The sequence below is a fragment of the Panthera tigris genome, chromosome B2, assembly GCF_018350195.1.
Source record: "Panthera tigris isolate Pti1 chromosome B2, P.tigris_Pti1_mat1.1, whole genome shotgun sequence".
NCBI lineage: Eukaryota > Metazoa > Chordata > Mammalia > Carnivora > Felidae > Panthera > Panthera tigris.
In genome coordinates, this window is record NC_056664.1 from 129,514,610 (window position 1) to 129,542,299 (window position 27,690).

General features: G+C 38.8%; 1 protein-coding gene and 1 non-coding gene across 2 annotated transcripts in view; both read left to right on the plus strand.

Annotated features, from left to right (window-relative positions):
• Positions 1–27,690, plus strand: part of UTRN (utrophin) — a 514,156-nt gene that overhangs the window by 376,281 nt on the left and 110,185 nt on the right. The window contains exon 54 of the mRNA XM_042987266.1: positions 24,083–24,212. Within this exon, the coding sequence (XP_042843200.1) occupies positions 24,083–24,212 (130 nt within the window). The remainder of the gene's footprint in view (positions 1–24,082; positions 24,213–27,690) is intronic.
• LOC122238917 lies at positions 12,139–12,245 on the plus strand. The gene has a single exon (XR_006218063.1). It is a non-coding gene; the product is annotated as a U6 spliceosomal RNA (small nuclear RNA).

Sequence of the window (27,690 nt, forward strand, 5' to 3'; positions counted from 1 at the left end):
GGCCTTAGCCAGTAAAGTGCACATCATTGTTTCCAGTAAATGCTGGCTATGTTCTTTCCAAACCCTTCTCCCAGCAGAGTCGCCCTGTTTTAGGTTGTGTTTCACCTAAGAGTCTTAGAGTAGAGTTGCTGTGCATGAACCCTTTAGGCCTGGGCATTTAGATAATAAAGATGATCCTGATAACTGATGCTGATGATAATACTGGTTCATTCATTTGGCAGGTATTTACTGAGTGCCTAATGTGCACCAGGCACTATTCTAGGCATTGGAGAGTCAAATGAACAAAGCAAAGTTCTTGCCTGATTCCATGTAGTGAGAGATAAACACTAGATAAACACTAGATAATATATCCCATAGTAATAAGTACCATGAAAAGAGTAAAGCAATGTCAAGGAGAGAAAGAAGGATGGGAGAGTATCGGCAGCAGAGATGCTGTTTTTGTGGAGATCAGGAACGTGGCATAAGTAAGGCAGTTTTTGAGAAAACAAATGACGTAAACATGAGGCAGTAAGTGATGCTACTCCGTGGGGGAAGAAATCATAGGCAAAAGGGGACAAAAAGACACTGGCCACAGAGGTTGCAGTTTCTGGCCATATTCGAGGAATAGCATGGATACCAGTGTTGTTAAAACAGTCAGCCAAATAGAAAAGAAGGAGATGAGGTTGGGGTAGGAGTGGGAAAAAGGGGGGGTTCAAATCACAGAGGACCTTGAAAGTCCTTTGTAAGGGCTTTAGCTTTTACTCCAAGTGAGGTGGAAGGTATGGAAGGTTTTGGTAATTATACTGCTGTGATCTGACTTACATTATATAATATTTACAGGTGAAATTAGGAAGAATAAAATATAGAGGAGTTAAAGAACATATTTCAGTAATCCAAGCGGGGGATCGTGATGACTTGGACAAAGGTATAAAGGTGGAGATAGTGAGAAGTAACTGGTTTCTGAACATATTTAGGAAGAACCAACGGAGTGCATATGTGGAATACAGGAGAAAGAGAAGGGTTTATAGTGGCAGGAATGAAAGGTTTTTGGACAAAGCAAATGGGACAGTAGCTGGAGGGGGGAATGTGGGGCCAGGTAATGGTTTTACACAGATGGGGACTAATTCAACATATTTCTATGCTGATGGGAATGATCTTGTAGAGTGGGAAAAGTCAATAATGCAGGAGAGAGATTACTGGGTAGGGGATGGAATGGGATCCAGTGTACAAGTGTTAACAGTTGGTCTTGGGTAGGAGGGCAAAGAATTCATCCATTGTAACAAGAAGGTAAGTTGGTAGATTTGCGTGTGGGGACATTTAGACGTCCTCTTTTGATTGCCTCTGTTTTCTCAACAAATAAGAAGCAAGGTCATCAACTGAACATGAAAAGAAGGAAGACAATGTGGAGGTTGGGGGAAAGAGGAGGTAGAAAACGTAGTCTAGAAGTGGGTGAGTTAAACTAGGAATGTAAAACAAGACCACGAGCATTACGAAAGGCCTGCTTGAGGCCAATGCTCATGAATTTAAAGTGAGAACAGTCACTGTGAATGTTGTTCCTTACCCATGTGGAGTTGTCTCACCAAAGGCGAGGAGTCAGTTGGAGAGTTGAATTGACCCAAGCACATGTGATAGAGGAAGAGAGGGGCAAGGGGGGTTACAGAAATACAGGGGAGCTATAGTAATGATCGCATGTGGAAGTAAGGCTGGGTAAAGGAAGATATGAGGATATTAGAGATGAGGAATAGTAAAGTGGTGTTAAAAGTCAATGAACTGGACATGGCAGAGGAGCTGAGGATTAATGCAAATGGGGGAACCGGGAAGGGGCACAAACTGTAAAGAAAACAGATTGTGATCAGAGAAAGGATGCTAGAAATCAAGTTTGTGGTGACGTGCATTTATTGTTAAATGACAATCTCCGGTGTCCTTTTGTGAGAGTGAGTTGCACAGGCAGGGTGGAGAACAAGGTCCTTGGGGAAAAGTGGATAAGAAGCTGAGAGGCTGGGGTAGCTGCAGGATCATCTACAGGCACAGTAAAATCATCATCACCAGGAGAAAGAGCCTGATTTGTTCAAAATGTTGATTATGAGAAGGAATAGTGATAGCAGTATGGTTAGGGATTAGTATAGGTTGGAAAAATGATGGCTTCACAGTCCTTTTATCTTTTGAGTCTTAAAACTGTGCAAAATACCTTTGGTTGGGGATGGGAAGAGGAATAGTTTAAGTTGGACATAGTTTAGCCTTGGTTTCTAAATTTCTTAGTGCCTGCTACCAGACTTTTCTCTGGTTACTATTATGTCTTTATCACAATTGCCATCACTTACATGTTGTGCATAATCCAGACTGCTTTTGAGAGGCGTAGGTCTTATCAGTAAGTAAGTCTTATCAGGATTTTCCATTTAATAGTCTATACTTCTTTAACTTTGAGTTTTATAGTAGAAAGTTTATATGAATATGGTACTGATTGAATTTCTGAGTGTAGGGCTGGGTTGTTTCTCACCTCATTGTTTACCCTCACTGGAAATAATCCTTTGCGGAGTTTCATGTTGATTGTAGATTCTAGAATATGATACTTTATTGTGATCTGTCATTGTCTGCCTTCCAGTTTATCAATGATGGAAAACTACAGGCTTTCTTAATATCATGTATTAATAAATGTTTTGACACATGCATCATGCATAACTCTGAGAACTAAGCAGGCTGTTATGCCAGAAATAAACTATAGAAGAGATTTCAGAGATTTGTGGAGGTGTGATTTAGTTTACAAGGGCCACATAACAAAACACCATAGACTGAGTAACTTAAACGAGAAATTAATCTTCTCACAGTTCTGGGGGCTAGAAGTTTGAGGTCAAGGTGTGGGGTTGGCCTCTTCTGAGGCCTCTCTCCTTGGCTTGTGGATGTCTCTTCCCTGTGTCTTCACCTGGCTTTCTCTTGGTGAGTATCTGTATCTTTTAAAACTGCTCAAAATACCTTCCTTTTATAAGGACATCAGTCATGTTGGGTCAGGGCCCACCCTAATGACCTCATTTTAACTTAACTACATCTTTTTTTTTTTTTTAATTTAATTTTTTTTTTTTTTTTTTTTTTTGAGAGAGACAGAGCATGAACAGGGGAGAAGCAGATAGGGAGACACAAAATCAGAAGCAGGCTCCAGGCTCCGAGCTGTCAGCACAGAGCCCTATGCGGGGCTCAAACTCAGAAACCGCGAGATCATGGCCCAAGCCAAAGTCGGACCCCCAACTGACTGAGCCACTCAGGTGCCCCTACTTAACTACATCTTTAAGGACCTTATTTCCAATCACAGTCACATTCTATCAAAAGTAACCTTCTTTCCCAGCTGTCAAGTATAATGTTTCTAATCACTATAAATTATTACAGTGAGGGCAAATCACTATGCATTAATACAATTAGGTCAATATTTAAAGACGTGACACCTACCTGTAATTATTTACCTTTCTTACTAAACTTTGCCAGCCATAATCATTGAATAGTCTAATTGTAGTTGAACCTCAACCTTGCCAATGTTCTAACTTAAATATAATTCTCTGTGATCTTAAAATTAAAATCCCTTTGGTTGTACATATGGTTACTCTGTTTCAGGTCAGCTTTTTCTTTCCTGTGTCCTTGGAGATGTCTTTGACCCCTGCCTTCGGGTTCTGTTTATCAGGAACAATCTTTATTTAGAATTAGAATGATCAATTATGAAAACTGTAAGAGGCCCAAGAAATAATTTAGTCTAGCCCCCTCACTGATAGTGGAAGAAAATGAGACCCATGGTGTGTTTTAATGAAATCTGACTTTTCACCCCTCCCTTCCTTTCTCACTCCCAACAAATACCTATCACTTACCCCCATGTCTGGCAATTTCTAGGGCACCAGAGAAACATGGATGCAGAAAACAGACACAGTCCCTGTCTGTGTGGAGCTTACAGTCAGGGGAGAGCCTATGCCTGCCCTGCTTAAGCTTACAGTCTCTGTTTCTTCCCTGTGTTATGAGAAATCATTTCCAACAAGGATTGTGATTGAGCTGTGGACCGTGCATAGCTGTCCCAAATCTCTGGTTGTCTGTCTAACTATCCATTTCTCTAACCCCCAGCTTTGGTCCCTGGCTGATAATTCAAGCATGTTATTAGTTCTTGTATACTCTTATTTCTGATCTTTTCTCTTTATAAGGGATTCTAGAACTCTTTTCAATTATAACATCATGATGTAGATTCAAACAGAACAAAATAATCTCTATACTATTTTTTTCACAGGTATGTTTAGCATTAAATTTAGATGCCTTTCCCTTTAGTTTTGTCTGTTATTATAAACTGTAGTTTTTTCTAATTTCTTGCTATTTTTTGTTTTTAGTTGTCCTAATAAAGTTTAAAAACTCTTTTTAATTTTGAAGAACTCTTGCTTTATAGCTTAAAAATACATAGTTGGAATCAAACAAAATCAACCCTTAAATGGCTTGATAGTAATAGTAGGCAAGTTATTTTGTTCCTTAAAATTTCCCCCTAGAAAGAGGGGGACCTTGTATTTGATTTCTAACCTAACTCTTCCTTGCAGATAGCTAGCTGTCTAAATTACCTTATTTTGAACAACATAGTATTATGTCAAACTAATGTGACCTAATCTCTCAATACTAAATTAGAATGTCTAGAGATTACCAGATGGAATTTTTTAAAGGGGGACAAAGAAATTTAACACTGATTTGTTTACTCTTCCAGGAAGTATGACCTCATAAATGCAAGCCTTGAATTTCACTGCATACAAGTCTTTTAAAGATCAATTTTAAAAGTGATACCATATATCTTTCTGTTGTGGATAAGACAAATACACTTTACAAGATGCATTAAAAACCACCTGTGCTGATATTACACAAATCAGCACTTAAGTATTACATTAAAATTTCCAGTGACATTATATACAAAGTAAAAAACAAAGCTATGTCTCAATGCCTTAGGTGGACGTGGGGTTACTGTATGTTAGAAAACCACTAAGTGACTTAAAAGCTGCTTCAAGGGATATCAAATGCTGATGTCAAAGAGTTATGTGAACAATTTGAATAAAATAATTCTAAGTAGACATCCGACTAATCTCTGTCCTCAGCACGTTGTATTCAAGTTCATTGAAAATATTCTTTCCTCTTCCTTTTTGGATAGTGGTGTATTACCCTCTCTTCTGAGGTACCTTATGTTGGGCCCTTCTTTTTTTTTTTTTTAAGTTTATTTATTTATTTTGTGAAAGACCAGGAGAGCATGAGTGGGGAAGGGGCAGGGAGAGGGGGAGAGAGAATCTCAAGCAGGCTGTATGCGGTCAGTGCTCAGAGACCTTATGGTTGGCCTTTCTATACAAAGTTAGTTAGTGAACTAGCACATGGGATTAGGTAGACATGGTTTCAATTCTCACCTCCTCCACTCACTAGCTCTGTGATCTAGGCTCTGGAGTCGATTGTCCAACCTCCTCAGTCCTGTTTCTGACCATGAGTATATATAGGTCACTTAGCACAATACATTTAGTAAGTGCTCAATAAGCAATGGCTGTTTGAGTTCTTTAAACTAGGACTTATATTTTCTAGTGTGTTTCTTATTTTAGTTGTTCTGTGTCCACATTTTTTATTTTTCCTAAGATTCATGATGTTTGGGCAACTGTAAATTTTGATGTCATAACTATATTTTTTAGCCTATTGGTGGCTTCAGAGATAACTTAGACTACTGAGGGAATAGGATAAAGTCATTGAGACATTTTTGAGAATTACACAGGATATAAGTCTAGAGGCTAGAAGATGATTTATTTGTTCTTTTAAAATTTTTTTTTAAATCTTTATTTATTTTTGAGAGAGAGAGAGAGACACAGAGACAGAGTGTGGGCAGGGGAGGGGCAGAGAGAGAGGGAGACACAGAATCCGAAGCAGGCTCCAGGCTCTGAGCTGTCAGCACAGAGCCCAACGTGGGGCTCGAACCCATGGACTGTGAGATCATGACGTGAGCCAAAGTTGGACGTTCAACTGTCTGAGCCACCCAGGTGCCCCTTATTTGTTGTTCTTAATAAAAGAAAACAGCTTATCATGGAAAGGCCAAGCTCATAAGACACGTCTGTATGCACTGCTTTAGTTAACTTATCAAAGATTTATAGTCAAATGATAAATGTATAACCATGAATCTAATTACCTTTCAAAGCATTTTTTGAATGCTACCATAACTTATAAGTAAAGAAATAAAATCAATATACATTATCTTACATTTGCATTTGTATGACCTTATCCTGGATCCAGTCTGCTTTCACAGATAACCGTGGTTAGAGACTCTCAGATTTATGCATGCAATCACTTGGATACTTAGAGGTTGGTTTATGGGAACTCACTCTCAAAGTCTTCTGGTTCCTACCTGTATTTCTATATTCTAGTCCTTTATATGTGCATCAGTGATTTAATGACACTTTTTCATAACCATTCTTTGATAACGGCATTGCTAATCACTTCATCTATCCACCCACCCACCCACACGATTCACTGACTGCTTTATGTGTTGAAAACAATGTTAAATGTACAAAGGGCAATAAGGCACAGCCTCTGCACTTCAGTGACACATTTTAATAATTTTCATTCTGAAAAGCTCCATGCTTGTGGCTGTATCCAGATGGAATATTATATATTTAAATGCTGAAGGGATGGCTCTGAGACTTTTAGTTAGAATAGTACTATAAGGTCATGCTTCAGATAACTTCATCTGCTTAAACACCTAGCAATTATAAATAAAATGTAAAAAAAAAAAAAAAACAAGGAAAATCAAACATGCAAAGTTGGACTCCAGAATATGGCAGGCATTCCATAGATGAGGAACAAAGCAGAAAAGCAAAGTAGTCAGTAGGGTTGATGCTGCTGAGGAAAGGTACCAGTCCTGGATGTTGAGCGAGCAGAAAGCCCCATAACAGTCTCTGCTTAAAATCTCTCTCTGACACCTTGAAACGAGTGACTCACAGATTGGCATGCTTTCTTCTGTCAAACAAATGTCCCAAGAACTGATATTATAAAACATCAGTGTATTTTGGACCCTTAATTAAATGCTTATACTTTCTTGGATGTTTCAACCAGTGACTCAGACAGAGCATTGATAGGTTTCAGCAACAATGATGATAAATAACTTCGTTCAGTGCTTTCACAATATATGCACAGAGGCAAACTCCTTAAGTAATAATAATAATAAAAAAGAATATGTCAAGGGCTCTGAGGGTAAAGCATATGGTACAGGTACAGTCAGTAGTTGCTGATAGCTCTTCCCATAACTGCTGGGAGCTTGTCTTGATAGCTTTGATCATTTTCCTCTTGTTTAAAACTGTCTGGAGTGTATGAGCTGTTTTAATTAAATAAAACTATACTGGGGCACCTGGGTGTCTTAAGCATCTGACTCTTGATTTCAGCTCAGATCATGTTCTCGCAGTTTGGAAGACGGAGCCCTGCATCGGGCTCTATGATGACAGCGTGGAGCCTGCTTGGGATTCTCTCTCTCTCAAACTCTCTCCCCCTCTCTCTGCCCTTCCTCTGCTTGCTTTCTATCTCAAAATAAAATAAATAAACATTAAAAAAACCCTATGATACCTGTTATTTACCATCTAATACTGCCCAGCAGAAATAGTCCCCCATTACTATCTAGGATTAACTTGTAAAATTAGAGTCACTTTCCAGTCTTTATAAGTATCAGCTGTAAACCCCACAGAGTCGTATTATTTTTTCTTATGTGGGTATGTATTTAATATCCTCAAATATCAAAATAAATTACTACTTTAAAACAAAGTGTTTTTAATGACTTTTAGAATAAATGCATATAGTTGAATTTTCCCACCTAATGACCTAAGTTTTTCATATCATTTTTAAAGTTCTATAGAAATTGAGGTCGCTCATATGCAGCTTCATTTTCAAGAATGCGAGATTATCATTCAGTCAACAATTACTTAGAAAGCACCTTCAGTGCACATAGCATTCATTTGTAATGTTACAGGTTTATTTCAGTCACATACTTTAACATTGGATAAAATTGCCAGTGCCGTTTTTGCTGTTCACTTTGCACTTCATCTTCTGAACAATGTAAATTCTAAGTTATGTAAAGACTGTGGTCAGAGCCGTAACACCCTTTTTCTGATAGAATGCATGTTTGCTTTTATAAAAGGAAATCACTAAAAATAATTGAAAGTGTACGATTCCGATATAATTTTAGTGAGTTTGTTCCCTCGGGGCCCCTCTGTCCTTTACTTAACTCAATTTAAAATTCCTATATTCAATCCTTATTGTATAAGAGTCAGGACATTTGGGTCTTTTTTTAATGTTTGTTTATTTTTGAGAGACAGAGTGGGAGCAGGGGAGGGGCAGAGAGAGAGGGAGACACAGGATCTAACGCAGGCTCCAGGCTCTGAGCTGTCAGTACAGAGCCCAACGCAGGGGTTGAACTCATGAACCGTGAGATCATGATCTGAAGTCTGACGCTTAACTGAGCCACCCAGGTGCCCCTAGGATATTTGGGCCTTAAACTGACTTGTCAAAATACATTTGCAAACTTACATATTAAAGTAACAAATTCGAACAGTGTCTTTTTTTTTTTTTTAATTTTTTTTTTTTATTTTTTATTTTATTTATTTTTTTTTTTAAATTTTTTTAACGTTTATTTATTTTTGAGACAGAGACAGAGCATGAACAGGAGAGGAGCAGAGAGAGAGGGAGACACAGAATCTGAAACAGGCTCCAGGCTCTGAGCTGTCAGCACAGAGCCTGATGCGGGGCTCGAACTCACGGACCGTGAGATCATGACCTGAGCCGAAGTCAGACGCTTAACCGACGAGCCACCCAGGTGCCCCTAATTTTTTTTAAATTTTAACGTTTATTTATTTTTGAGACAGAGAGAGACAGAGCATGAGCAGGGGAGGGGCAGAGAGAGAGGGAGATACAGAATCTGAAACAGGCTCCAGGCTCTGAGCTGTCAGCATAGAGCCCGACGCGGGGCTCGAACTCACAGACCGCGAGATCATGACCTGAGCTGGAGTCAGACGCTCAACCGACTGAGCCACCCAGGCGCCCCATGAACAGTGTCTTTCAATCAGCAACATGCCACCATTAAATTTAGGCTGTGTGTGTCTCTATATGGTAATCTGACACTCTAACTTCAAATCTGTAATTTCAAGGTCTTGCTGTGTGATGAAGTTACCTAATGTGGGAGATTGACCTTTTTCTAAAATTGATTAATTTCCAAGTTCCCCTCCAGCCATTGGCACCTATGTTGACTTCCTCCTTATTAAATGCATAGCCCACTAAGAACTGTTAGTAAAGCTATTACTTGTATTCATTCCTGGAAGCAGCCATTCTCAAAGTGAGGCTACACCTACCTGCCACACTCCATGTAGTTGTCTGCAGTTGATTTATGTCCTAAGCCTCATAGGTATCATTGGAACTTGACCCCAAAAGGCCATAGAATATCCAAGTTGAGAGGGAGAGGCAAGGCATCTTAATAGCTATCACTGGCGATGAAATTAAGAGTGGACAACAAATGGAGCAGGAAATAGAGGTATGTAAAACCAAGCAATTATATACAGTCCACCCCCTTAATAGAACAGCCCATTTCTAATGAACCACCTCTGGATATATTTACCCTGGTATCATTTATCTAATACTTTTTTGTTAAACAAACTTCTGTGTTGCAGTTGATATATGCCATGTACTTTGCTAGGTACTGGGCATCTAACACTTCATAAGACTAATTTTGCCGTCACAGATCTCACCATCTACAAGCAGAGACTTGAAAACAAGTAACTATAATGGATAGCAAAGGCATAGTAATGTGAGCATGAACACATGGCCAGGGAGGCACAGATGAATAATGATTGTCTGTACTTGGGAAGATTGGGTAAGGCTTCACAGAGCAAGTAGCTTTTGAGCTAAAAAGGGATCTTTGGAGTAAAAATTCACTGAAGACTGTTACCAAAACTCCTGGAGGGAAAATCCTCCAAATGAGTCATGGCATGACCTGGAATGTGCAATAAAGCAAGAGGTGTTGCTTACCGGCCTTTTCAGTTATACTTAGAATAAAGCTGAAAGAGAAAAATAGTACAAGTTTAGCACCTTATATGGTACCTGGTAAAGTAGATATTGCATATATTAGCCGAATAAAGGAATACATTTACATGTGCATGTATTTTGAAAAGTGTAGGAAGGAATACTCTTTTACTACTGTGAGAAAGTGAAGCATTCCTATCTTAGTTTTAGCATTTATACTTAGTATTCTGACTCAGGCATCATTTTTTATGTCAATGGGGTGGAACCAAAATGAATTTATATATTAAATGTTCATTTAGGGACGTTAACCAAAACTTTTAAAGCACTGTGAAGGAGATTTTTTTTTTTTATTTTGTCTGCATACTAATGAAAAGTAAGCCTGTTTTCTTTCCCTTTTCTCATGTAGTTTTATTAGTGCTATCAAATTTAATGACTCTTCTGCCCTTTTTTGCTGTCATACTATAATGACTTCAGATCCATATATGCTGATTTAGCTCTGAAAGCAAGTTGGGGGAAAAAAAAGTAAATTACATTCTAACAGATTCTCCTTATGTTTATATCATTTATTTTTTCTGCTTGTATTCTCCAATAAATGTTAAGTGTTTTGTTTTGTTTTTAAACAAGAAACTAAGGAAGCCTGCTGTACCAGCAGTACTTTTATTTGTTAAGTTGAGATGCCTTGCGTCTAGGGCCGGCTTTGTGGTTGTGTGTCCCATGCAATTACAGTCACATAAGCCTTCACTCCTAACAGGGCCCTGCACTTGGTTTAATGCTCTGGTGCTGCCATCTTGAAATTCTTAGTAACATTTGAACAAGGGGCTCTGTGAATTATATAGTCAGACCTCCTGGCATCAAAAAAAAACCATTAATGTTTATGTTTTGACACACATAAAACAACACTTTTACAGTAATGAAAGCCTCTGAAAACTTAATTCTCGCGTTCTTTTTCTCAAGTCAGTAAGCCATCCTGAGCTCCCACTCTCACTCACACACCCCTCATTGTAACTTACCCTGTCTCTGTGTGTTAGTGTCTGCTGCGATGTGACCAGAGGTCTATTTTCAGTCCTTCCTTCCCTGTCAACTCCCTAATGGTTCCTCTGTTCATTCTCTTTACTTGACTTCTAGAACACTACGCTGTGCAGATTCTCTTCTTACCTCACTGGCAGCTCCTTCTCAATCTCCTCTCCTGACCCCTTCTTCTTTTTCTCAGCTTCCTAAAAGTGGGATGCACCAGGAGCCAGGTCATGCCAACTCCTCTGTAGCCATTCCTTCCTGAACTCATCGGGTCTCCTGGTTCTATATGCCATCTGTATGTCAGTCACCACCAAATTCGTATCTATTTACATGTCATGTCTACTTGGGTATCTAATAGACATCTCAAACTTAGTACGTCCAAACTGAATTCCTGAACTTGCTGCTCAAAATCATTCTCCCTGATCTTCCCTCATTTCAATGGAAAGAACTCGATTCTGGTTGCTTACATAAAAAATAATAATCACCTTCAATCTTGTCTTTATTTCATATTCCATCTGTTGGAAAATCCTGTTGGTTCCATGTTCAAAATATAAAACAGGAATCTGATTACCTCTTACTGCTATTAGGAGCTACAATTATTAGTCTCTGTTTATTCTCAGTACAGTGCCCAGCGTGTTCCTATTCCAATGAATCAAAACTCCACAGTGGCTTTCCATTTGATTCAGAATAAAAGTCACAGTCCTCAGAATGGTCTACAAGACCCTATGTGATGTGACCTGCCTCCTACTCACACCATGGTCACTTCATTCTTACTGTTTTCTCTCTTAAACACTGGTTTCAGCCATACCAGCCTCTAGCTGTGCCTTTAGTTGAAGCATCATGCTGTCTTCTTTTTTTTTTTTTAAGTTTATTTATTTATTTATTTATTTTGAGAAAGAGAGAGAGAGAGAGAGAGAGAGAGCGCAAGCTGGGGAGGGGCAGAGAAAGGGAGAGAGAGAATCCCAAGCAAGTTCTGTGCTGTCAGCATGGAGCCTGACACCCGACTCAAACTCACAAACCGTGAGGTCATGACCTGAGCCAAATTCAAGAGTCCTGGTTGCTTAACCAACTGAACCACCCAGGTGCTCTAATAATGCCATTCTTTAAGAGTAGTAATTTGTGCTTGCTTCGGCAGCACTTACACTAAAACTGGAATTATTGAAGATTGATGGGCATGGCCTCTGTGCAAGGATGATATGTAAATTCGTGAAACATTCCATATTTTTTCAAAAAATTAAAAATAGAACTACCATATGATCCAGCAATTCCACTTCTGGGCATTTATCTGAAGAAAACGAAGACATCAGTTTGAAGACATATATGCACCCGTGTGTTTATTTCCAATATCCAAGATGTGGAAGTAACTTAAGTGTCTGTCAATAGACGAACAGATGAAGAAGATGTGCTATATATAGATAATATCACTTACCCATTAAAAAAAGAATCAAATCTTGCTATTTGTGACAACATGGGTAGACCTGGAGGATATTACGCTAAGTGAAATAGGTCAGACAGAGAAAGACAAATACCATATGGTGTCACTTACATGTGGAGTCCTAAAAGCAAAACAAATGAATAAACGAAATGGAAACAGACTCGTAAATACAGTAAACAAACTGTTGGTTCCCAGGGTAGGGAGGGGCTGGTAGATGGGTGAAACAGGTGAATGGTGTTAAGAGATACGAACTTGGAGTTAAAAAAACTTAATGTCGTGAATATATAATATACAGCATAAGGAATACAGTCAATAATATTGTAATAGCTCTATATGATGACAAATGGTAACTAAACTTACCATGGGGATCATTTCGTAATGTATAAAAATATCGATTCACTACGATGGACACAGGATACCAATAGGATATTGTATGTCAATTATACTTCAGTAAAAAAAATAAAAATAAATAAAAGTAATAATTTGTTCAGTGATAAATGAACTAGATTCCATTTAGTATTCCTTTCTTAAATTTTAAGTTGTGAAAATATCATGACAGATTTTATGAAATAGAGAACAAAAAATTGACCTTAATTTTACTACTGTAATGCAACCGTCTTCATTTGGGTGACTATTTCCTATTTCTAATAGGGCATATCGTCTTAATCCTGACTTTTTTGCTTAGGTATATATATCATGTCTATTTATTCATGTTGCTATGCCGTCATTATCACAGTAATTTTTCAAGGTTGTGTAATGGTCCCTAGTGTAGCCATACCCTAGTGAGCCTAAATATTTTCCAGGTGTTAGACATTTAATTTGCTTTCAAATCTTTTTAATCATAAATAACTTTATAATGAAAACCTTTGTGTTTGTAGCTTTTTCTTGATCATTTTCCTAGGATATATTCTCAAAGGTGAAATTCTTGTTTCACACAATATGAACATAGTAATGATTCTTGATATATTGCCAACCTACTTTCCCGAGTGATTGAACCAATTTTCCGCCTCTAGCAATGTATGAAAGTGAAGTTTCACTGCACCCTTGCCTGTGATTTCTCATTTTTCCCCCTCTTTGCTGTGGACCTTGTATTATTAGCATTAAAGTGCTGGTATTCCATGCCAGTATGGGAGTTTAGAAAGCAGTTTTAGGATGTCAGGTATCTGACTCCATTTCTCTCTCAAAGAGAAGAAAGAGAATTGGTTGGATGTGTTTGATTTAATTGTCCTTTGAAGGATTGGAAAAAAGATGTCCATTGTTAGACTAATCAGTTGGAGAAATTTCGTATTTATATTAAATTAGTGTATGTGTGGGTCGCCTGGGTGACTCAGTCGGTTAAGCGGCTGACTTCAGCTCAGGTCATGATCTCACAGTCTGTGAATTCGAACCCTGCATCAGGCTCTGTGCTGGTAGCTCAGAGCCTGGAACCTGCTTCTGATTCTGTGTCTCCCTCTCTCTCTCTGCCCCTCCCCTGCTTGCTCTCTGTCTCTGTCTCTCTCTCTCAAAAATAATAAACATTTAAAAAATTTAAATTAGCGTATGTGATATCATTTGGCTAACTATTTTTACCATCACAGAGCTTTACTTTGCTACTTTAGTCTGGAACAAATTGGTTCACAAAAAGTTATTACACTTCTAAAAATCTAAAGGGACATAAGAAGCTTGGAACCTAGTTTTATACTTTCCAAACATTTTTGCCTAATCTTGGAGGATCACATAATTCCATTTTTCTCAGAATGAAATAATTGTTCCCTTAAGAGAGTTAAATTCACTTGTTCCTGCTAATGGAAGGTTGGGCACCCATCTCCATCATCCAAAGCTGTAGATAAAATAGCTAGAACTTGCCTTCACAGATTGCAGTGAATTGAAGCTGAGGGAAGAATTCTGTCTTAGAGAAGAGCTGAGAATGTTGGTAAAACTTGAGGTTAGCATCATTTTAAAAGTTAACTACTCATTCTACAACACTGAACAATTTTGAGATATGTTCACATTCACTGTCTCACCTGTGAAGTTAGTAAAATGAGAGGTTAAAGGAGATGACTCCTTCCTTCCTCAGTTGCTCAGAGCCATTCCATGCTGCTTTCTTTGCAGACCAGCTTCCTATGAACTACTCCCATTTCCTGGGAGTTGCCTTCCTTGATTCTTTCTAGTCCACTTACTCCTTTTTTCATTCATTCATCCCACATATATACCAAGCGCTGAGATCTAAACAAGGAGAAGGAGCTTTTGAAGATTTGAAGCAAAAACTTTCTGGATTGCAAAGGGCATGAGGAGGGAACACTTGGCATATTCTAGGAACAGAAATGAAGACTTTGAGACTAGAAATTAGGGTATTTTTAGTAGTTGAGATTGGAGAGCAGGGAGGGTCCAGATCTTGGTAGGAAGTTTAGAATTCATTTGAAGCCACTGGAGGGTTTTAAGCAGGAGAACCAAAAGATCTGCTTTATCTGTAATTTTAGTATTATGGTCTAGAAAATTTTAGGAAAAGTGCATCTCAGTGAACTTTGGCACTTTTTATAGAGACAGTTTGGATTATGGCTTTAGATTAAGGAAAGGAGAGGGGCGCCCGGGTAGCTCAGTTGTTTGAGCAGCTGACTCTTGATTTTGGCTCAAGTCACATGATCTCACGGTTTGCGAGTTTGAGCCCCACATCATGCATTGTGCTCACAGCGTGGAGCCTACTTAGGATTCTCTCTCAAAAATAAATAAACCAATTTGACAATAAATTATTTTTAATAAAAAAAATAAATTATTTAAAAAATAAAAAAGAAAGGAGAGGAGACAGTTGTTCCTTACAGAGGAAGGGGTGATACCAGGATTTAGTTCACACCCACATAGGTATGTCTCTTCTCCCCTTGTCTCAGTGCAGAGTAACGAGTTGCCAATTTAGGACAGAAGCGGATGTCAGGATTCCTCTGCTTCTGCCAGAGTTCCTCAGACCTTATTTTCATATCAAGTGACTTTTAAGATCCTGCCCATGTCGGTGCTGCCAGAAGTAACTGATGTTACTCAGCCACTCCAGTGAGCCGATGCCATGTTCATGACGAAAATGAACAGCAGCTGATTGACTTGAGAGACTTTCAGACTTAAGGCACCCCAGTCACTTGTTTATGCAGACGGTCCCTGACATCACGATGGTGGACTTACAGTTTTTCGACTTTGTGATGGTGCAAAAGCCATAGGAATTCAGGAGAAACTATATTTCGAATTTTGAATTTGGATCTTTTCCTGGGCTAGTGTTATGCAGGATGTCCCCTTCCATGATCCTTGGCAATCGTAGCCACAGCCCCCAGCCCACCATGCAGTCACAAAAGGGCCAAGGACGGATCCTGTTGACAACCATTCTGTTCCCATGCGACCATTCTGCTTTTCACTTTCAGTACAATGTTTAATAAATTACATGAGACCGCCAACTTCATTCTAAAATAGCCTTTGTATTAGATGATTTTGCCCAGTTGTAGGCTACTGTAGGTGTTCTGAGCACATTTAAGGTATGATGTTTGGTAGATTAGGTATATTCAATGCATTTTTTTAAATGTTTGTTTATTTTTGAGAGAGGGAGACACACAGAATCCAAAGTAGGCTCCAGGCCCCCGAGCTGTCAGCATAGAGCCAGACACAGGGCTCAAACTCATGAACCGTGAGATCATGACCTGAGCCGAAAATTGGATGCTTAACTGACTGAGCCCCCCGGGTGGCCCTCAGTGCATTTTTTGACTTATGATGTTTTGAACTTACAGTATCCAGACATAACCCCATCATAAGTGAAGGAAGATCTGTTCCTTCTCATCTCTTAATTTCCTTTCCTTCCCAATTATAGCAAGTGGAGAGAAGTGTTCCTAGACATTACAGGAGGATCATTGAGAATCTCTCTCTAGCATTGAAAGTTGAATAAGGAGATATTTACCCTGTTGCCAGAAACGCCTAAGAATACCAGTAAGTGGCCAAACAGCATGCTGAGTTTGAAAGGGGCCCAGAAATGATAGGAAAGGTGGACTCTGCTAAACAGGATGTTGGGCTGGGAGAAATTCTGTTGAGAATGAAAACACTGGTTTTAGTAGTTAAAGTCTGATATTTGAATCAGGTCTTCATCAATCAGACATTCCAGGACTTCATTTAGCTTAAACGAGCATTCGGAAGCTGCTTCACAGGGAAAACCATGGGAGACTAGATTACTTCACCTGTTCATTCTGTTTCCTTGAATTGCTTTTCCCTTAATTACCTTGAATCTAATTCCGGTCTCTTTTTCAACACACAGTTCACATGTTTTTGGAAAGGTTGCTTGTGCCTCCTTTACCTCCCTCCACCTTCTGTCTCTTTCCTCAGTGCCCTGTTTGTACTTCTCTCAAAGATTTGTGGCACGTCACACATGGTGATCAGCATTCTCCTCTCTTCTGTCGACTGTAAGTTCCTGAAGGACTGGGATCATTGTGTATGAATTGCTGTCTACTCTTGTGTTTGGCATATTTCTTTCAGATTATCTGAATTTAATATCTTTTAAATTGTCTTTGTTGGTGGACATCTTTGTTGGAAAACTCTGTCATATGCTCTTATGCCACCTTACGATGAGAGAGAAGTTGAACATTTTCTTATGGCCATGGGACATTGTGCTCTTCATTCATTACTTTTGACTTGGAGGTATTTGAGACCATATGTCCTCGTATTAAAAACTTCAGAGCATGTAACTTTTAAAATACAGTTTCAAGGGCACCTGGGTGGCTCAGTTGGTTGAGCATCCAGCTTCAGCTTAGGTCATCGTCTTGCGGTCCGTGGGTTCGAGCCCTGCATCAGGCTGTGTGCTGACAGCTCAGAGCCTGGAGCCTGCTTCAGATTCTGTGTGTGTGTGTCTCTCTCTCTGCCCCTCCCCATCACACTCTGTCTCTCTCTCTCTTCCCAAAAATAAGTAAACATTAAAAAAAATAATGAATAAAAGACAATACAGTTTCAGTTTTGGTTTTTGAAATGATTTTGTATCTTCCTCCTTCTTATAGCTGATCTGGTCTAGTGCTTACAGGCCAGAGCTTGATTTCACATGTGCTTGCCCAGAGTAGGGATTGAGGTCTTTGGACTATTAGAATGGAAAACGCATAAGCTTTGTGGTAAGGCTGTCACAGAGAGCATTCTTAGGTTAATGGCCAGACCTTGAGTCAGCAAGGTAACTAGATGTCTGCGGTATAAGAAATATGTAGTTACTAGGTGCCTTTCCTGTCAACCACAAAGACTTACTTCCCTCTAACTTTCATGATAGGAAACATTTTTCCAGAAGCTATCACCCTCATCCTTTGTGTAGCCGGCTCTGACAGTGCCAGCCTGCTAAGCAGGGCAAGCACTTCCCTCAGGGCTTTTGTATTTGCAGTTCTCCCTGCCTCCTCTTTTGCCAGATAGTCTCATGGCTGGCTTCCTCACTTCCTTCAGCTCTTTCTTCAAATATCACTGTCTTTGAGATGCCTTCCTACCCCAACCCTCCCTTTCCCCTTTATCCTGTGTGGTAGATTGTTACGACAGTGAATCATGATTCTGTATATCTTGGCCCCTCTGATGTGGATCATTGCTGTTCCCCTCACCAAGAAATGCATTGTATCTCCCCATTCTCTTGAGTCTATGTGGGTCCTCAAGACTTGCTTCCAGCAATAGAATGTGGCCGAAGTGCAAATTCTAGAACTGCATTGTCTTATGTGGTAACCCTTAGCTATATGTGACCATTTATATTTAAATTAAATCAATTATAACGAGATAAAATTTAGAATCCAGTTCTTCGATTATATTAGGCATATTTCAAGTACCACATGGTCGCAAGCAACCAGTGGTTACCATATTGGACAGCATGGTTTTGTAACATTGTTATCATTGCTGAAATGTTCTAGAGGGCAGAGCTGCTCTAGAGCCAATGTCTTAAGAGATCTTGCAGCTTTCACTCTGCTCTTTGGGAACACTAATTACCAGGCTTTGAAGGAGCCCTGTCCAACCTACTGTGCATTTAGAGGACCACACAGAGGGAAACTGAGGTATGCCAGCCAGTAGCTCACAATAATTTCCAGACATGTGAATGAGCTCGGCTTGGACTCACAACCCCAGTTAAACCACAGATGACTATAGCCACGGGAGTAATCTTTGGTGGCACCAGCAGAAGACCTGATCAAATTGCCAATCCAAAGAATCATGAAAAATAAGTTGTCATTGTTTTAAGCCAATGCGTTTCAGATGGCTTTGATGCACACTAATAATAACAGACTCAACCTTCGATGTAATGACTGCAATAGTTTTGAAACTTTGTCCTATGCAATTAGTTACCTCATGGATCAGGTTGTGGGCAAAAAAGTGAAGATGGAGTGAGCCCATACCACCCCTTTCAGTGAACTCTGTTACTTGTTTATCCAGGGAGAAAAGAAAATATTTGCTATTAATTAAACAATGATCAACAATAAAGTAAAATACTTAGTAGTTACTAGCTGATAATTAGATGATAGGAAGGGCTGGCTCAATCTGTGGAGCGTAAGACTCTTGATATCAAGGTTGTAATTTCAAGCCTCAAGTTGGATGAAGACATTTACTTAATAAAATCTTTAAAAAAGTACTTCTGTAATTAGGCGATAGGCAAAAACTAACCTTGCCTCAAAAAATTATTTGGTCAAATCCAGAGCGAAATGGAATCCAGTGGTTATTCCAATTTAGAATAATCGCATGTGGGAGACTTCGTTATATTTTGCTCTTCTATGTTGTGGAATCCTACCAGGTATTTAATCTGAAAGCAGTTCTTCCTTTATTCCTTATTCCCTAAGCAGTTATTGAGTACTTCCTATATATGTCTAGGCAAGCACTGAAGAGAATTTCTAATGATTAAGATGTGAGCCTTACCCTAGAAGAACTGACAATGTAATGGAGGGGACAGATGCATGGTGACAAAATATCAGCATGAGCTGTGTTAGAGAAGTAGGAAGTGCTCCAGAAACTCTGAGAGTGGGAGCATACTGAACATACACAATGAGCTATTACTTTGCAGATGGGTGGGGAGAGAGGATAGAAATAAACACATGACCTAGGGAACTTTTGTGGGAGAAAGAACAGAATTATTATTTTAATAATAACTTTATTGAGATATTATTCATAGTATAAAATTCAAATGACCAGTTCAGTAGCTGTTAGTGTATTCACAGGATGGTATAACCATCATCACTGTCCAAATTTAGAACATTATCCCCCAAGAGACACCCCGTACCCATGACCAGTCACTCCCCCACTCTTCTCCCAACTGTCCAGCACTAAGCAACCACTGTTCTACTTTCTGTCTCTATACGCTTACCTATTTGGACATTTCATAGTAATGGGCTTCTGTGCCTTGCTTCTTTCACTTAGCATAACATTTTCAAAGTTCATCCATGTTGTAGCATGTGTCAGTATATCATTCATCTTTATTGCTGAAGAAGATTTTCATTTTTTGGATATACAGCATTGTGTTTATCTGGTCGCCAGTTGATGTTTGGGCTGTGTTGACAATTTTGGCTATTACGAATAATATTGCTGTGAACATCCATGTACGAATTTTTATGTAGACTTAAACTTTCAGTCCTCTTGGGTATATACCTAGAAGTGGACTTGCTGGGTCATATAGTAACCCTTTGTTAAACGTTTGAAGGAACCGCCAAATTGTTTTTCAAAGTGGCTGCACCATTTTATCATTCCACCAGCAGTATGTGAGGGTTCCAACCTCTTCACATCTTTGCCAATCCTTGTTATTGCCTGAGAACAGGATTGTTTTGAATGAAAATATAAAGTCATTAAAACAGAAAAATTCCTATCAGGTTATGCTATACTCAAGGCAGCCCACATAGAAGTTATGTGATATTAGAACCTACAGCTGAATGCCACTTTGTAGCTCTGTATACAAAACAACTCTGTTGGAGTCTAATTATCTTATCATTAATGTTCACCAGGTGGCTAGGAAATGCTGGTTTTCTTTTATGTCTAAGTGAGAGGTAAAAGGTGGTGAAATGATTATATGTGCATACTGTTCAAAGTTAAACCCATTTCTGACATGCAATTAAATATAATTGAAATAGGACAAATTGAATAGCAAAATTAAATTTGCAAAATATTGTGGAACAGATATTATTAAATGTATGCTCTTTAGGGTCTTTGGTTGGTGACTTGGCATTGGGGCTTGAGCCCCACATTTTTCCTTACTTGGCATGATTCCCACCTGCCTGCACTTGCCTCTTCTACTCCCCTACCTTGGCATGTCAAAGGAGTTCACGAGACATTCCCCTGCCAACGCCCTATGCAGAGAGGGTGTTTCAAAAAGTGCTGAAGTTTAATGTGGTTAGGAAGGAAAATAGATTCTCCACCTCTGGAGGGGGGTTTCTCAGACTCAGATTTGTTTTTCATGAATCTAGGAGACTTGACTATGATATCGTAAAAACCAGAAATGTAAATATGACAGTCATTACCCCACCACCACCACCACCACCTTGTCCAGCTCTTCACTGGCTTCCCAGTGCCCATTATTAGTTGTCTCCGATGCTTAGTGAGGACATCATACAGTGGTTTTTGTGACCTGATACCTGCTGGGCTCTTCAGCACTTAGTGTTTGTAGTTCCCTAAGTGCACACACTGACATACTCCTTTATTCTTCTGCCAGCATTTAGTTTCCTCTTTTGAAAGTACTCTTGTCTCTCTTGTCTCTCTTTCCTCCACCAGGAAGCAATTCTAAGCCCCCTAGCTCTACTAGGTCCCAAAACACTGATGCGGGTGCTTTGTTTACCACAGTGAAAAACAAAAACCAACCAAACAAACAAAAACCCAGAAAATGTCCTTGGACTTGTGGAGCTTATACTGTCTCTGAGAGAAACAGACAATAGACAATAGTCATACTAACTAAACACCTACCTTGCATAGTAGAAGATGTTGGGAAATGTAGCAGATGGGAGGGTTAGAATTCTACATTAAATAGCATGGGTGGGTGGGCCTCACTGAGAAGGCCTCTTGGGATAAGGAATATGCTGTGTGGATACCTGGAGAAAGAGCCTTCTGGGCAGAGTAAACAGCCAGCCAGTGAAATTGCCCGTCATGACGTCATCTGTGTTAGAGTGATAGAAGTCCAGCCATCAAGGAAGTTGACAGGCTAGTTTTCCCAAGTATCCTTCCTGTAGACAAACATATATTTCCATTCAGAGGTTTGAAAATCTAAAAATAGTTCTAACCCAGATTTCTCCTATGCCATTTCCCCTCTCCACACCCCTCAATGCACATTTTGTGGACTAATAATAATCCAGAACTCCCAGCTGGGCCCTGCTGCACACCTAAGTCATATGGATCATATTATATTCTTTTTCCACCATGAGATCAGGATTCACCCTCTGTGAAATATGTGACCCTAATCATTTTATGTTTCCAGAGGACCGGGTCTGCTTCTGTCCTCCATTCTCTGAGTCACATTCCTTTACGTTCTGTCCTCTCTCAGGTTTTAATTCCCTTCCACATCATCACCCAGTTGGTGTTCCCTGGTTTCTCTTTAGTGCCACGTCTGTAAATACTGCCTGTGAATCCTCACCCTATTTGCTCAAGCGGAAGGAGGAGATGTTCCAGCTCCTTCAGCTTCCCCATTAGCAGCTTGCCCTAAATAGGGTCATGTCTGGGACTTCACTTCCCGAAAGAAGAAACCTAGCAGAGCCCTTGCACATTATTGTAAGAATCTTTACCTCTCCCAAATTTACTGGTTAGATTGGGGCTTGGGGAATAAATACTCTTGATCACTAAAATTTTTATAAGTCTGATACATTACCCACTGGTTTTCAGTGCTGTCTTTTCAGCAACATGTTCTTTCATACCATTATTTCATATTTTATATTTCCAGGTGCTTCAGGAAGTAAATACTAGGAGTACTTTCATTTATCTGGAGCTTCTTGCTATAACACAGTAATCTAAATTTAAAGAATAGCCTCAAAACCCGGAAATGTGTACAGATATTTCTGCATTAAAATGTGTTTTCCCCATTTCTCTTCTGTCTCTTTTATTTCCACGTATCAGAAACTTTAAATGTCAGAAGATTGTCTTGTTTGTCTTGAATGTCACATCTTGGGACTCCTTCACAAGCTGCATTTCTTAATAGAAACAGTGAAAGCTCTGTCACATAGTTATTTAATGCCCCTCGATGCTAGCGGATGTGGGGATTTATTGACCTGTGCTTGCTTCACAGTCTGTCTTTGGTTATATGGATGCTGTGTAAATGTATCTACGGGTTTTAGAGCAAGTTTTAATTCATCCTATATCCTGTGCGTTATTACTGTGTCTAAATTGCGGGTGGGTGCTCTTTTGTTGTTGTTCACTCTCTCCTTTTCATATAAATTTTTGGTCAAGATAATAATTGTAAATAGTTTAAAAGTCTAATAGCACTTACAGTGCTTATCACAAAATCCAACGTTCTGTTACTCATCTCCCTTCACCCTTGCCCACCAGTGATGTTCTCTTTCAAACTCATCACTGGTGTTTTTCTGGTGTTTAGCTCCGGTTTTTCACATCAGATGATTATTCTGGGTTTCTAGATTTTTTTTTCTTTCATCTCTTGTGGACGATGAGGATTTAGCCTGCAAATACCCTGTCATCCCAACATATGTCAAATGCCATTTAAAAAAAGCAGTTGTGTTCAGAAGCCAAAATTTTATTGATTCTAAAATAGTAGTACAATGCAGTATTTTAGAAAATGAAAACAGAGTTTTAATAATGCATTGTCAGGGAACTGCACTAAAAGCAAAATATTATTAGAGCCACTAGGTGTTTCTGTGTATAATTTTAAGAGGATAACAATAATATTAGAAACAATTTTGATTTAGCTGTAGCATTCAGATAGTACATGAGAAAATCTTCATTTCCTCTTACCTTGCAATAGTCAGTGAGTGAGCTTTGTTTTTAAACTCTAGTCAATTTGAGTCTTAATCACCAAACATTTTATGGGAGCAGAGGTGAAAGTTTAACCCTACTTAAAAGAACAAGAGTACTAAAGGCAGACTTCTGAGAATATAAATTTGCATGAAAAACTTCACAAGGGAAAAATCATAATTGCCTCAGCATGAGAGATGGGACATATTTGAAGATAATTGGAGACTGTCTTTTATGTGTTCTCTTTGGTTTAGTTTTGATTTCATGTACTTTAATTTGTTTCTATCTCTTAGTTTTTTTCTTTAATATATTCTGAAGAATGTAAAGCACTTCTGAGGATCTCATTACTACTTGTGAAATTGCCTTCTTCAGTACCATTGGATGTAATTTTTTTTGTCAGTCTTACAAGAAAAAGGTATCTTTGAACAGGCTGTTCTAGTTTAGCAATCTGACAGTAGTGATAACCCTAAAAGTGCATTTTGTGTAAGTTCAAATATACTGTAACAATTTCTCTTAGGTGAATATTGTAAAGATTCTTGTTTTGCATATTTAAGTCCTGTCATGTTTTTGCTTTTATATATATTTCATCATTAATGCGTGTAAAAATTGTATTTTCACTTCTAACTTTGCTTAAATGGTTATGAGTCATTCTGTCATTCCCTTGATAAGTATGATCAGAAGTAGTTTCATTGGAGATGTTCCATTACTTGGTGAACACAGTAGTTACAAATTCAACTTTTGCTTCTCTTTGCAAAGGCCCTGAAACGTGAGTTAAAGGAGAAAGAGTATTCTGTCCTGAATGCAATAGACCAAGCTCGAGTTTTCCTGGCTGATCAGCCAATTGAGGCCCCTGAAGAACCAAGAAGAAACCTACAATCAAAAACAGGTGAGATTGGTTTCTTTCATACATCATAAAACACATGTGAGGAGAACAAAAACCTGAAATAAAGTAGGAGATTTTCTTACAGTATTTCAGCATCTAATAGTAAAATTTTACCTCTCAGTGTTATTTTAATCAAATATGTCATTATTTAACAAATATCTAGATTTTTAAATTAAAAATGAAATGGCTGTATAATTCATATCCTTATTTTAAAAGGAAATTAACTGCAGAAGAATAGATTTAGGAAAAGGCATCCTGTAACTAACAATTTCTTGGAGAAAGAAAAATTTACATTTCTTATATTTAAGCAAATTGATAACTTTAAGCAAAGTGATAATTATAAGTGGAAGAGTGGTATTTAAAATACAATATATATAAGTATTGAAATACCCACAAAGATTTTTTTAAACTTCTAGTTTTCCAGATAACTTTTTAAAATAAGACACTAAAGCACCTTTCTTTTACAAGCAGACAATAGAGTTTATTTAAATTAAAATAAACCCATTTATGTACTATTTATGCACTTTGACTTAAAGTTGAAACAGTAACTAACTCATTAGCAAATAGCAGTCAATCACACAGTAAATTTAAGAGATGAATTTTGGGGCCAACATAGATCTTCATTATGATTTTTCACTGTTGTCAATAAAAGCATTCTGATGCATTTTTAAAACAAGCATACCATTCAGACTATTTAAAAAATTAAAAAAAAATTATTTTAGAGAGAGGGAGAGCACAAGTGAGGGAGAGGGATAGAGGGAGAGAGAGACTCTTAAGCAGGCTCCATGCTCAGCCTGGAGCCTGACATGGGGCTCGATCCCATGACCCTGGGATCATGACCTGAACTGAAATCAAGAGTTGAACGTTCAACCACCTGAGCCACCCAGGCACCCCTGAAAATATTTTTTCATCCCTCACTTTACATAGTGCAGGCAGATCTGAAAGACTTCTTCATGCTGTGTCCCACAGCATAATTCATGAGCATTTATTACTTGTAAGGAAAGTACAGGTGGAAAATGCTTTCTTTGACTATAGCCAAACTGGATCAGATATTTGGACAAGTAGCCATTTTCCTCCTCACCCTTTCTCAGAGTAGGGTCTGAGAAATTTCAGTCTGAATAAATTTCCCATCAAGATCATGATGTTCCTTTCACTCATATGCAGAATTTGAGAAACTTAACAGATGACCGTAGGGGAAGGGAAGGAAAAATAAGATACAAACAAAGAGGGAGGCAAACCATAAAAGACAAATACAGAGAACAAACTGAGGGTTGATGAGGGTGGGGGGTTAGGAGGGTGGGGAAAATGGGTGATGGGCATTAAGGAGGGCACTTGTTGGGATGAGCACTGGCTGTTGTATGTAAGTGATGAATCATGGGAATCTCCTCCTGCAGCCAGACTATAGTATGTTAGCTAATTTGACAATTAAAAAAAATCATGATGTTCTTTGCCCTTTAAACCTAGTTTTATATGTATGTCTGTGTACACACATACACACACACACACGCACACACACACAGCATACCTATATTTTCTAGCATTCATTTTTAAAAGTTTTTAAAAAGTGTTTATTTTTGAGAGAGAGAGAGAACACAAGCAGGGGAGGGGCAGAGAGAGAGGGAGAGGGAGAGAGGGAGAGGGAGAATCCCAAGCAGGCTCCACGCTGGCAGCACGGAGCCCCATACAGGGCTCGAACCCACAACTGTGAGATCATAACTAGAGCCAAAATCAAGAGTTGGACGTTCAACCGACAGCCACTCAGGCGCCCCTTCTAGCATTCATTTTTATTTTCTGCTGGTAGCATCATTGTCTTTCCAGTCAGCCTACTGGGGACTTAAGCCATTGTTGGGCCTCCACTTCCAACAAACCCCTCAGTGTGCAAATCCCTCGTAATTGTTACGTCTCACTTTGAAGAAGTATTCCTTCTGAGTACGCTGTTGTATATGTATCACACACACACACACACAACATGCATACACACACATAGTAGGTGCTTACTGCACAGTTGCTGAATGAAAGCATGCATGCATGTGCTGAGCACCTGTGGGGATGCTTGGGCCTTGAGGAGGTTCAGGGAAGAGGGAGGACCACCTGGGGCAGGATCGTCACAATCAGCGTTCCCCAGTGAGGAACAGAGTGGCTTTGCCTGGGCAGCTGGTAGGAGTGGGGAGCTTGTCCGTGTTGTCTGGTGCAGATTACAGAGGACCTGGAAAGTCGGACAGAACATTTCAACTTAACACAACAAGAAAAAAGGCACCATTAACAATTGTTGTTAAGCTTGGAAGAAAAAATAAGTTCACTTGTCTCACCTTTTCCAATTTAAAGTCCACCTTAAACCTGCTTTTCTCGTCCTTGCTTCCCTAGCACTTTCCAGAGAATAGAGGAAATGTTTTTGTAATAAACTGCTTCATAGCAATAAAAAAATGTTATCATATCACTAAAGCTTCACTTTACTATAAATTTTCCTTCTCAGTGGTTAGTTAGTCTAAAGGATAAGATCATATTGCTTTCTTGAGTTCTTATTTTGCTGATACATTTGGGATGTTGCCGAGCCCCATGTCCGATACTATACTGGGGGCAAGAGAAAGAGTCATCAATGTAACTCTATGATTTTCTTGTGATTTGGTTTTTTATGATTAGCAACTTTTATACTTTCTTTCCCATTATTGTTTTCTGCAGTGCTAGCTGATGTTACCTGCTGGTAAAAGTAAATGAAAGAAAATTATCCAAAATAGCTTTTATACTTTTGTTGTTCACCATGAATTAGATAGAGCTGCTATCAGAAATAGCATTTGAACATTAGTTGTCTTGTGTGATGCTACCTGAAGTACTCCCTGTTGGAGGGGTAGAGCAGGGAAGATAGAAAGATTTTTTATTCTATTTAATATGCTGTGTGTACCGTGCCATTGGGACACTCCAAAATGGACCCATCTCTTTACTTTTCAGTAACTAGTTCAGAAAATACTTCTCTGCATGATTTTTCTTTTTTAAATGCCTTTTCTTCTTCCAGTTCTTTTTTTTTTCTTTTTTTTTCTATTGTCAATTATCTTACAGTGGTGTGTGTGTGTGTGTGTGTGTGTGTGTGTGTGTGTGTGGTAACCCGTGGTGTTTTACTTGAGTGCTGTGTATCACAGGTATGAGTTGTTCTCAGGCTTCTGTCTTATTAATTGATAAATGCTATTAAAAAGAAGCAAAGTAATTATTTCAACTAAATGATAAGTTGCTGATAAAGAGTCTCATCGGGTATGCTCTGCTAGATATTTCCATTCTTTCCCCAGTTTTTTGGGGATATAAGTGACATATAACATTCTGTGAGTTTAAGGTGTACAACATAATGATTAGATGTATGTGTATATTGTGAAACAGTCACCACAATAAGTCTAGCTAATATCCATCACCACACACAGTTACAAATTGTATTCCCTTGTGATGAGAACTTTTAAGATCTACTCTCTCATCATCTTTCAAGGATGTATATTTA